The sequence below is a fragment of the Lepisosteus oculatus genome, chromosome 24 (assembly GCF_040954835.1).
Source record: "Lepisosteus oculatus isolate fLepOcu1 chromosome 24, fLepOcu1.hap2, whole genome shotgun sequence".
In the NCBI taxonomy this organism is placed as follows: domain Eukaryota; kingdom Metazoa; phylum Chordata; class Actinopteri; order Semionotiformes; family Lepisosteidae; genus Lepisosteus; species Lepisosteus oculatus.
The window spans coordinates 15,304,233-15,315,955 of NC_090719.1; the positions used below are offsets into that span (position 1 = coordinate 15,304,233).

At 47.8% G+C, this 11,723-nt stretch overlaps 1 protein-coding gene across 6 annotated transcripts in view; it reads left to right on the plus strand.

The window, feature by feature from the left end:
• LOC102682869 (early estrogen-induced gene 1 protein) overlaps positions 1–11,478 on the plus strand; it is a 63,001-nt gene extending 51,523 nt beyond the window's left edge. For all 6 annotated transcript variants that reach the window (XM_069183455.1, XM_069183456.1, XM_069183458.1 and 3 more), the window contains 8 exons: positions 940–1,056; positions 1,226–1,272; positions 1,680–1,834; positions 3,453–3,557; positions 4,250–4,442; positions 4,922–5,043; positions 5,447–5,516; positions 5,888–11,478. In XM_069183455.1, the coding sequence (XP_069039556.1) occupies positions 940–1,056; positions 1,226–1,272; positions 1,680–1,834; positions 3,453–3,557; positions 4,250–4,442; positions 4,922–5,043; positions 5,447–5,516; positions 5,888–5,933 (855 nt within the window). In that variant the 3' untranslated portion in view covers positions 5,934–11,478. The remainder of the gene's footprint in view (positions 1–939; positions 1,057–1,225; positions 1,273–1,679; positions 1,835–3,452; positions 3,558–4,249; positions 4,443–4,921; positions 5,044–5,446; positions 5,517–5,887) is intronic.
• Positions 11,479–11,723: the final 245 nt, after the last annotated feature.

Genomic DNA, 11,723 nt, shown 5'->3' on the forward strand with positions numbered 1-11,723 from the left:
GCTGTCCTTGGAGAGATCGGTCTTGTCTGAGCCTCTGAGATCTGGCTGTGAGGCAGTAAAGTAGTAGCTGCTGCTGCTGAACACTGATCACCACACACTTGGATCTACTGTAACCCCAACCAAAGCAAAGCTGTGCAAATACTCAAGTGCAGTCCTGGGGACTTGCTCTGGCAGCAGCAATGAGGAAGCCAGTGTTGGCGAGTTTAAAAGACCTTGTGCTAGTTTATTGTGTGCTTGTGAAACAACGTGCTTGTTCTTCTTGAGGGATTCATTCAGTATCGACTGAGCTGCCTTTTAGCGTTAATGTCAGTGCTGGCAGAGCGTCGGGGAGAATCCTGACCTGGACACTACTGTGTCTTCCCCTCTCTTCCTGGCTCTGCTGTCGTCCTCGGGCTGGGAGAGCGATTCGATGATGTAATGTTTTTCAGCTCCTGCACTGTGCGTGTGTGTGTGTGAGACACCCTACATCAGTGCTGCGTCTGCAGCTGCTGCAGGGCTTCTGTAAGGAAGGAAATGTTTCACAGAGCCCCTGCGTACAGTAGATTTCAGTGGTCTTGCACTGCTATTATTTGGAAACTGATCTTATAGAAAGATCCAGTTTTGTGTTTCTGTATACAGGTAGTAAAATGCACTGGCAAAAAAAGAGACTGGATTGAACACAGTGAACACAAAGAACAAATGCAAAAGAGTCAGGTCAGATATTTTAGGTTACTTGGATGCTAGTGGCGATGTCATTGAGCTGTTGTTGCCCCAAGGTAAAAGTATAATGGAAGGCCATCTGTTTCGCCACCCGCTGCTCTTAGTGTACAGATGCCACCTGTTTGTCCATTTAAACCAGTTTCCACTGTGACTTCGGTGGGGGGGCCTGCTCCAGAGTCCTCCTGCTGCCCGGGGCCCCCCCAGTCACGGCCTGCGCCCTCCCTCTTGCTCCTCCCGCAGCTCGGCTTTGCTGACCTGAACATGGCGGAGTTTGCTGGCTCGGGCTCCACCGTGCGCTGCTGCTTGCTGGAAGGGTACGACACCAAGAACACCCGGCAGGACAACTCCATCCTGAAGGTCAGGGCGCCGCCCCCCTCCCCCTGCGTCTGGCAGAGTTCACGTCAACTTTCATACCTAAACCGTTTCGGGAGTTTCACGGAGAATCCCTGGTGAAATCGGTTCAAGGCAGCGTGTTGTGACTCTTCTGTTCTGACTAGTTCCGCCCGTCTTGCTTTCTGCCCTCCAGGTTACGATCGGGATGACGCTGCTGTCCGGAGATCCTTGCTTTAAAACGTGAGTGCTGTCCCGTTTTGCCCTTGCTTGCGCGGGCGGTTCGGAGGGCCGGTGCCAGGCAGCGCAGGGGACTCGGCCTGGACTTCGGTCAGCTCGCGCTGTCGCCGTCGAGGGCTGCTGAGCTTCCTGGTGCTCGCCGTGGCAACAGCCCGCGACTTCCCTTTGTCGCTTGGCGTCTGTCTGGCCAGACTCGGGCCCCTGCTGGTCCAGTCTTACCCTGCGTGTGGCCTACAGCGAATTCCCTCTATCCGGTCTCAGTGCATGTCCTTTATATGGGTAAACGGCAGACTGAACGCTGCTTGTGTGCGAACTGCTTGTGGGGCTCTGAGGGCAGTCGAGCTGGATGTAACCCCTGCAGGTGATTTTTGGGGATCAGGCCATGAGGTATTTCCTGCTTCCTTTTCCAGGCCCCCCAGCACAGCCAAGTCCATCTCCATCCCCGGACAGGACAACTCCCTGCAGCTGGACTGCAAAGGAGAGGGGACCGGGGCCACCCTCACCCCTTCCTCGGGCATGGCCCCCGGCCGGCCGCTGAAGTCTCGCACCTCTGTCCTCAGCTCGGGTAAGACGGGGTCCGGAGCACAGCCAGCGGAGACACCCGCCTTCGCCCCCCTTGGAATTGGGGCACCTGGTTCCCAGCGTTCAGCAGCCAGGCGCTGTAATTCACGGCCTGGGGGGGTCCCCCGGGTTCTGCAAAACGTTCAGGTCTTCTAAGCTCTGTGGGCAGTGTGAGATTTTTGGTAACCTGCAGCTGAAGTATCTGTTAGCAGGCCTTCGACGAGCACCACACACCAGCTAGTCTGACGACTCCGAGGCCGAGCGATCTCAGAGAGCAGAACAGCTGCTCTTGTCTTAATTTAATGGATTTTTGCGGTTTTAATTAACAAAGCACGTTTGATCCACATAAGATTAAAGGGGCAATGCACGATGAGGAATAAACTCCAGATACCAGAATTCCTTGTTATAAAGCTCAGCTGTTGTCATTTTATTGGCCAGCTGTAATCCGCTCCCTTTAAGACCACACCCACCTCTGCCATCCTGAACTGTCCATTAATCCACCAGCTAATCCACATGAAGGGCGTGTATCTCCTTTTGTGGTTTGAACATCTCGGAGTACGTGACTGAAGTTGAGAGGCCAGTTACAAGCCGTACACCAATAAGGAAATCATTATATGTATTGTGTCAGATACAAAACAGTGACTCCCTGCATCTGAATTAAGGTTATATGCTATGTTATTAAAGGGAAACTGCACGGCTATTTTTATATTTCAGGGTTAGAAAGAATCAGCAATTATGAGGGCATTTCAAACCACAATAAAAGTAAAATGTGCACCGTAACTTGTAAAACCTCCAATTAACACCACAAAACGGACGAAATTTCCAGGCCATGTTCTGCAATTCAGAATGAGGCAGCAAAACTTCCGGTGAGGTGAAGCGGGCCTGTGACACTGTAAACAAGCAGGCATGTGAAAACACCTCTTTTAATCCAATAGAAGTATTGCTCTTGACTTTGAGACGGTTTTGCCAACAAACACTACTTGTTAACTCTGCATGCAGATCACATTGGAATATTTCCACAGTGAAATGTCTGCTGCACAACCTGTGCTTATTTGCTGGTACATCATAGAACATCAGTCATTACAGGGACTAGTGAGCAGGAAGGGCTGAATCATGTCATAGTTCTCGCAATCTCTTGCTCTCGCCCGTGGTGAGACCAGGGGTTTGCAACAACATGGAGAATTTTCACAAAGTTCATCATTTTGTGCTTAGTTTTTTGTCAATTGGTCAATTTTTTCCATGCCATCAATGAATTTATTTTGTTACTGAGATTTAATAACTGCTCTGAGAGATTGGGACTGCAGTTCCCCTTTAAGTGTAATTGTTAAACTACTAAACTGTGAGTTCTGATGCTCAATTATCATAGCAAGTGGTAATTTAAATGTTGTAGGGAATTAACTAATTCAAAGATGCAAGCAGGCACGACGTCTGTCTGAAACTGCACATGTACACATAAAACATTCAATTATCCTCAGCTTTCAGCCTCACTAGTTCAGTGAAGTCGACAAGAGCTGTGAAATCTCCCTGTTCTGCACTGATCTGGGATAGTTAAGACAGTTTTACTCCCTTTTGTGTTTCAAGGGCCTTTTTTTGTCTGACTGACAAGGCGTTGTGCTCTGTAGGTCTGCCCGAGGAGTCGGACCAGAACCTGTCCAGCCCAGATGAGGTGTTCCACACGGGCCATTCCCGAAACTCCAGCTATGCCAGCCAGCAGTCCAAGATATCAGGTACCCGATATCGGGCTGAACTCCTGCTTCAGTACCAGCTTGGGCAGTCATCAATGGACACACCATTTCAACACACACAGTTTAAATAGTGTTTTCCTACTTAATTTTGTAATTCAGTTGAAATTCCAGTTCAGTTGTTGTGCACACATGCCTCTAGTACTGTGAGCTCTGCAGGCTTGTGGAAGCATTAACACCGATCAAGCCCGAGACCTGTTTAGCTGAGCAAGGCTGGGCCTGCTCACTGCTGGGATGGGACACCAGGTTCCTGCTGTAACCTGGTGTGGTGACGTTAGACCAGTAGGAGGCGATCTTTCCACTGGACTACAGTGTCCAAACCCAAGGGCCACTGCTGTAAGTGGTGCTTGGATGAGACCTCAAACTGAAGTCCTGCCTGTTAAGGTGTTTGTTCGTAAAAATAAGGAAGCAGAGGGGTGCGATTCAGATGAGACTTGTGTAGACTTGTGAAATATTCCCTCCCTTTGTGTGCAGCATTTTATTTATTCTTCTTTTTTGATCTGACATTCAGCACAAGTGCTGTTTACATTGGCATGGAGTAGATCTGAATTCTGAGTGCTTGGACTGCTCAGGGTTCCTGTGCAGTTAAGGCAGGATCTCGTGTGGGCCTTCAGCAGTCAGGCTTGAGTGCGGCTGGAAGTGCGCTGTGTTCCCTCTGACCCTGCCGTGTCCCCCAGGCTACAGCACGGAGCACTCGCACTCCTCCAGCATGTCCGACCTCACCCACCGGCGCAACACCTCCACCAGCAGCAGCGCGTCGGGCGGCCTGAGCATGACGGTGGAGAGCACCGAGGGCGAGCGCGAGGCCGGGCGCCCCGAGAGGCCCCCCCGCCCCCCCCGGCCCCTCCTGCCCTCCGAAAGATCCTCCCGGTACGTGTGGCCTCGGGGAAGGTGATAGCTGGCCTCCTGCAGGCTCGAGTGGCGTCTCAGCTGTGGATTTTGACACTCGTCAGAGTAAATGTGCATCGCCCCCTTTGGAGTTGCCAGTCTTAGCGATCCTCATCCCTGTGCCTTCAGGGTGCTCTACAGGAGAGCTGGCCCTGGTTGGACAGCACTGCAACCTTCTGGGCACCTGGCAGGTCCAGTGGTTCCCTTGCAGCCCGGGGGGGGGGGGATACCCTCACTGACCCAAGATCGCCCACGTTTACAGGGTCACGTTGTTCCCGCCAGGAGCATCCCTCAGACTCCGACCCATCCTGTCTGGAGTACAGGGCAATCCCAGGCTCCTAGTCGTTGTTTTTATTTAAGATTGCTTGTTATTTTGGCTCGATTTGGAGGTAGGGCTCATTCCCGTGACACCGACAGCTCTGTGACCTGATTCCCCCCACCTCCGTGTTCCCGCCCTGCAGGAGGAAGAAGGACTCGGTGGAAAACCATCCCACCTGGGTGGACGACACCCGGATCGACGCGGACGACATCGTGGAGAAGATCGTTCAGAGCCAGGACTTCACCGACGTCAGCAGCAACGAAGGTCAGGGGTCGCCGGCATCTAGCCGAGCAAGGAGATCAATTACACACACCAGTAATTAAGAGCCCAGTTGGAACAAACGAGCAGACACGACAGTTCCTCAGGACCGGGGCTTGAAGCTCTTTTGCTTGGTGAGGTTGTTGCTTCAGGATTTGAAATGCTGGCTTGATTGGACAGCCATGTATCTTGTGTGGAGTAGTGAATCTATGACAATTCTGGGCGAAGGCAAGTGTAGAAGCTCTGAACTGCAGCTGTTCTAACAGCTGGGTCTTCTTGTGCTGTGATTTAGAGCACCTTTAAACAGGAGATTTTAATTGCATCAGAACATCACAGTGGACAGGAGCATTTTGGAAATTATTGAGAACTAAATCCAGTGTTTTGTCCTGCTTTTTTTCCCTGCCTGCAGACAGTAACCTGAGGCTGTTTGTCAGCAGAGATGGGACGACAGCTCTGAGTGGAATTCAGCTAGGTAACAGGTGAGGACAACTACAGGTGAACTCTGGTCCTTCCGCTCCTGTCATTGTGAGCAAGACCTTAACCCCCCCCCCAGATGTGTATTAAGGAACCCTGGCAAGCCAGCTTCATAGGTAGAACTAGGTGGTTTTGTTCCAGACCTCTACTACTCTTTGTGTAAAAATTGAAATCTTAGCATAAGGCCTGAATGCTCCTCTTCTCTGCTTGTGGGTCAAAGTCCTCATTTAGTCAGTTTTGGCTGGTCACTTATGTTGACCTATATATGAGGATTGTGAACTACAATCATTTTGCCGTGTTCTCTGTTAAAGAGTAAAATTATATAGTTTGATCCTTTCCTTCCTTTTTTCACTTTTATTCTCTCTCTCTTTGGCAGGGTGTCTGCTGGAGTCTTCGAGCCGGTGGTTATTGAAAGCCATTAGTCTCCCCTGGGAACTGTGTTGGCATTTTGGCTGATTTTTCTTCCCGTCTCATCGATGACAGAGGAGAAGAAAAGATTCAGCTGGCAGAGGTTAAACGTGTCAGTTCCTGGAACCTCCAGCACTGTGCGCCTTCCAGTAACCTTTCGTCATGTTGAGAAATGTTAATAGATGTATCCAGATTATAAACATACTGTGTCCCAGCAAGCCAAACTGGCTTTTATACAAGATTATGCTAATAATAAGTGTTTAGATTCAGAGGCTAACAGCTAGTCAGCTAACAATATAAAAGGTGGTGGGATTTTTGAGTTATGTAATGTATTCACTTGTATGACTATGAAACTGTTCTGTGTGATCTAAAGACTACATTTCCCAAGAGCAATTCTCCACCTTACTCAGCATCTCAGAACAGAAAGGCACTATGGGGAATGGAGTGCTCTGCCAAGAGCAGAGGACAGCATTCCCCTTAAAAACTCTGTACATTCCATGATGCTGCCAAAGAGTGCGAAATGTAGTCTTTTGAGTCGTGTTTCTTGAGTGCATTTGTTAAAAAGGGATCAAATGTAAGAGCGGAGCATTGCTGCTTTGCATCTGGGTTTTAGACTAACTTCTCAGATACCTGGGAGCTAAGCAGTTTTAACTTGGATCGCAACGAGGAATAGCGAAAGAATCCAGACAGGGAGATGGTAAAAACCACTAGACAACATTTAGCCAGGGCCACTTTAATGGGAGAAAGAAGGTTTAACTGCCATTTTGCGATGATTTGGTGTGGACAGTCCCAGCCCAGCCTCCCAGAATGATGAGAACAGCAGCCATGAAATGCTCTGTTTACTATTATTCTCAAGCCCTTTAAACGTCCACTTGTCCTTTCCTGGCTATGTCATGTTCTTTGGTCAAATTGTGGACAACGCACACGTGTCCTGAGTGTATATATCTGTAAACCGTTTAAAAACCAAGGGAGATGCTGGGCTTGAAAATCTGCCTTCCGGCACCAGATTCTGTTCTGTGGGCAACCCCCCCCCCACCCAAACAGCCCAGTGTCAGACCTGGGGGGCACTGGCGAGTCCTGTTAACAGAGCAGAAACGTTCAGAACCGGCTCAGGGTGGAAGACACGAGTGAAACCAGCTTTCCTGGACCTGCTCGACGTGCGTGGTCTCCACTGAGAAGAGAAACCCCCTTCTCTTTGAGGGGGGGAGGGGTCTGGGGGGGCCTGAAAACTGGAGCAAGTGTCACCCCCCTCTGACAATGCTGGGCCTGGAGTTTTGCAAAGGGAGGGGGCAGATTATTTAGGACTGAGTCTCCCCCTCTGGCTGCTGGGTTACAGGGAGTGAGGTGGCAGTTGTACTCAGGTCATTCTGGACAACAGAGAGATTCTTTGTAATAAAAAAGCATAAAAAGTGGAACTACTCCCCTCACTCCCTGGCACCCTCTCTGGTCGTTTTGAATACATCATATTTAATTCAAGTTTCTGAGGTTTTTTCCCCAACACGCAGAGCCTGTGACTGGGTGTACGTTCTGCCCGCTGTATTTCCATTCATGCAAGAATGGCAAAGAAAGACCTGCTACATTTTCTCCAGTCGCACACAGTGAGTCCTTGTTTGGTTGTCTGTGTGTGTGTGTGTTTTCTGTGCTCTATTTTTAGTGAATGCAGGGTTTCCTCTAATTGAAGCTAGCTGTGCTAGCTCTCACGAGGACAAAATCTTTCTGGATATAAGCTACTTGTCATGGAGGCTTCTCTTTCTGGTTCGTCTTCTTTAAAGGTTAAATCACAGCAGTTGCCACTTTGTAGCTCAAGCCTGCTCACCTCAAGGTCAAGAGGCAGTGGAAGTGCGTTGTGCTTGAAGTCCCGGTGTTACTGAGCGATTCGGAAACTGGCGAAGTGTCTGTGAATCGAGGTCGCGAGGAGAGCTGGCGGTGATGTGGTCTGAGCACTGCACAGGTGCTCGCCGGTTGACGAGCTAGAGCTAGAGCACAGTATTATACAAATGTAGCCACAAATAAGTAAACTAGGCAGCTGACGTGCAGTTAGTACTGCAACTCATTCCATCTGGTAGCGGATTGTAGAGGAGGGTCTTGGAGCCAGGCTGTGCTTGGTGTTCATTTTCTCCTGCTTGTGGCCCTGAAACCCACATTTCATTGCACTCCTCTCCGGAACAGGGTGACATCTTGGGGCCCTTTCCAAGACTGGGCTTGCAAAAGCACAATTCAGGAATGACTTTGCAGACCTGGAAATTAGGAAGGAAGAGTAAGGAAGACGTTTCGTTACCCCCCGTTTGCTCTGTTCGCTCTGCTGTCAGCATGGCAGCCCGAGCCTGCTGTCCCCGAGATGGTGTAGCCAGCGCTGTGGAGGGTCCTGGCATTAACACGATTAGCAGCCCTTCTCCCCGGCTGTGCGAAGCGGGGCTCGGCCAGGCCGAGAACTCAGCGCTGTGCCGTTGTCCTGGGTGTCGCTGGATCTCCTAGTGTTAATCTCGCTGGCTTGGGAAGAATGAAAGCATTGAAGCTGAACCCTTTGCCCATCCCTACAGTGGCTGTATTGTGTAGAAAGTTCCCTGGTGTAAACTGGTGGCCGCTGGAGACATCCCACTGGGAGGACGGTTGGCCAGAATCCAGAGCTGTTTCTTAACGTTTGCATCTCAGATCTTTACTTCCTGTCGCTCCTAAAAGAAACGCGTTGTTAGTGGTCCAGAACGTCTGCAGGTCGCGATCCAGATGGTTTCTAGCAGTTAGCTCTTTCTCTTAACAGGATTTGCTGTGCAATATGTTCTTTCCCGGTTGAGAGCCTTTTTTTCTAGGGATCCATGCTTGCCCGTTAATGGATTTAAAATGCAACTTTGAAAATATTGACCCCTTTTAATAATATGTCCCATCTGTGTTTGTGGCACGTGAACAAAAGCAGGTACAGTTGTCACCTTATGGAGGGAGAGAATCCAAATTGCTTACGTTTATAGAAGCATGTGTTTTTTGGGGGGGATGTTTGTAAACTCTAGTTTTAGAAGGCCCGGCTTTTGAGAAAAATCCTTTGTGTAACCAGAATGGTTTACAGAGTTAACTCAACATTTTCTGATTTGGTTCTTATACTGTAATAATTCTTAGGCTTTTAGTTACATTTTCCAATCAATCCGAACCTTTTTTGTTGAGTTAGTGAGAAAGCCAGTCCAGTCACGTCCAAAATGCAGATGGAAATCTTTCATCCTGTGCTTTTCAGACAGAGGCATTCTCTTTTTTTTTTCCTGTTGTACAGTTTGAAGTGCGGAGATGCACCAGAGCGGCGGTGGGCAAGAGAAGACGATACTGCCCTCTGCTGGCTTTTTTTTTATTGTTACAGAAACGTGTTTGGTTCTTAAATGTAACACACTGAATCACTGGTGTGAATCGAAATTCCTCCAAACTGTGGACCACTGGCTTAGAACCTTGGAGGAAAATTGAAAAAAGCTTTCTTTTTGTATTACTGTGTTACACAGAGTTTTTTCCTAGGTATTTTTTTGTATTATTACCATTTTGATTAATTTCTTTTTTTTTCCCCAAAACCAGCAGGCTGGTTTGTTGTTTTTTATGGAAGACCCGACTGGGTGGGCATTTACAGCTTACCTTGTCAGTCAATCCTTAGGTAGAAATAACAAAAACAAACTTTGTGTATTACAATTTAAAAGCCGTTATTTGTGGTTCTTGTTTTCTGATACTGGTTTGTAAACGAGACTGTGTTTTGTTGTACAAATTGTTTGGTTTCCTACATACTTGACTGTTTGTAACCTGTGACTTTTATAAAACGGAAAACTTTTATTTGGTGAGGTACTGTTGTAATGGACTGAGGGTGAGGGATGTTCTTACTGACCTGGGTCTGCATGAATCTGACATTTCCACCAATGGAAAAAAATGACGAGCACTGCAGCTAAGAGCTTTTTAATGCCTGGGTTTCTCTTGTGATGGCGAAGGCTCACATCAACCACTGTCTGTAATTTGACAAGCAAAGCCTGTGTGAGAAAGTGCTTATGACAGGGGCAGCAACGAGACCAGGGACAGAATGAAATCCAAGCTGTGACCTTCCTGTCCACTTGATATCCCAAGGCCTAGTGATGCCTTCCTCTTCACCAGTGAGAACAAGCCGCCATGTTGTGGGTTTGTAACTAAGAATGCCTTGTGAGCACTTCTGATTTAATCCAGTCCTGAGCTTTTTAGCGTTTGGCTCCTATCGCGTGAAGCTCGGCGAGCCTGGTGATAACCTGACTGCGCTGGGACTTCCTCACTGGCCTCGCCTCGCGCGGGGATGGCCTTCCACATGCGCACCTCGTGTGTCTCACACCGTGTGAAAAGATGTTTCAGGATTCCTGTGGGTTTTCAGAAAGGGAAAGGATTTCTTTCGTCCACGTGTGACCCAGACAGAGGGAGCGTTGTTTTCTGTGTGTTTCCCAGCCGTACAGGACAAAAAACCAACCGCAGGAAGGCTGCAGGGGGGCACTTATTACTACCGCTCGGAATGAACAGCTGTCGTTTTCCCACCTTTTTTAATCTAGGCTGCCACGTTTTTATTTTGAATTCAGCTTTTGTAAGACGGTTGTTGGTAGTTTGTCCTCCCGGCAGTGTTGTGTGTATTTATATGCCTCCAATCACTTTATCCCCAGAGTTTTGGAGACTGGTGCCCTGCAGTGCCCATGAGCACTGGTTGTGTTTCCTCTGCGTGTCGCCCAGCCGAGGTGGCAGAGAGAGGGGGTCCTGCCCAGCTGATTCAGCCACAGTCACTTTGCACCCCAATGGCAAAATAAGAAATATACTCATTTTCTTGGTGAAATTCTGTAGATGCAGCCCAATACGTGTACTTTTTTCTACACAGACTGTATTAGGTGTACGTTTTTGGATCTCTAACCTGGTCATGTACCCCTGTACTGCGAGGTGCGAAATAACTGAATTGGCTAATGTTACTGTTAATTGAAATGCCTACTTGCCAAAGGCCCCTCTGTCCGTCTGTCCTAGACCTGCAGTTCGAGGTAAAGGGCTGCTTTGGCCTTTCCTAGTGTCCCTTCTCTGAAAACCCCAGGCTACATGACGTTCATCACAACAGCACTTGGACTTTGACATCGATTTTTTTTTTCGGTTTATGTTTAATTTGGAAAGGGATTAAAGCTATGCACAGGAGTCCAAGACTCCCTGACAAAAAGGTTAACACTTTCTAACTTGTACTTTAGATTGAATTAGATTTACAGAGATTTCTATAATTTTCCTTAACTCAATGGATCTATAATGGAATGTATTAAGAGAAATATTTAGATGGCTCTATTTTTGTGATTCTCTAAAAGCATTTTGGTTGGAAATAAAAGTTTATAACAAACATTAAAACATTGCTCCAAAGGCTTCTTTTTGTTGAAACAGGATTTTGGTTTCTCTCTACAGATTTGATTCACTTTAGGTGGAGCACCGTACTGTATTTTAATGAAAAGTATATTTGTATTCTCACATTTGAATGTTTCCTATTTTAGATTGTAACATTACAATAGGAAAAGTTATAAATGTAATATTTTGGGGAAATAAAGTTGTCCTTGGGTACCTCAATGAAGATGCTGGCTTTTTTTTGTTGTTTTTGTAAGCAACTTGATATTGTCTTTTTACATATTGTTTCTAAACTAATACCAAGTGTAAAAAAAGATCCCCTGTTCCAAAGTGTTTCTAGTAAAAGAAGAGCACGCTGCTGACACTTGGGATACTAAGTTATTAGTGAAACTGGAGAAACAATTCTCTTCCCCAGTCTCCAGGGCCTGGTGTTTCCCTATTTGAACAGTTTTCCATTGTTTTTCAAC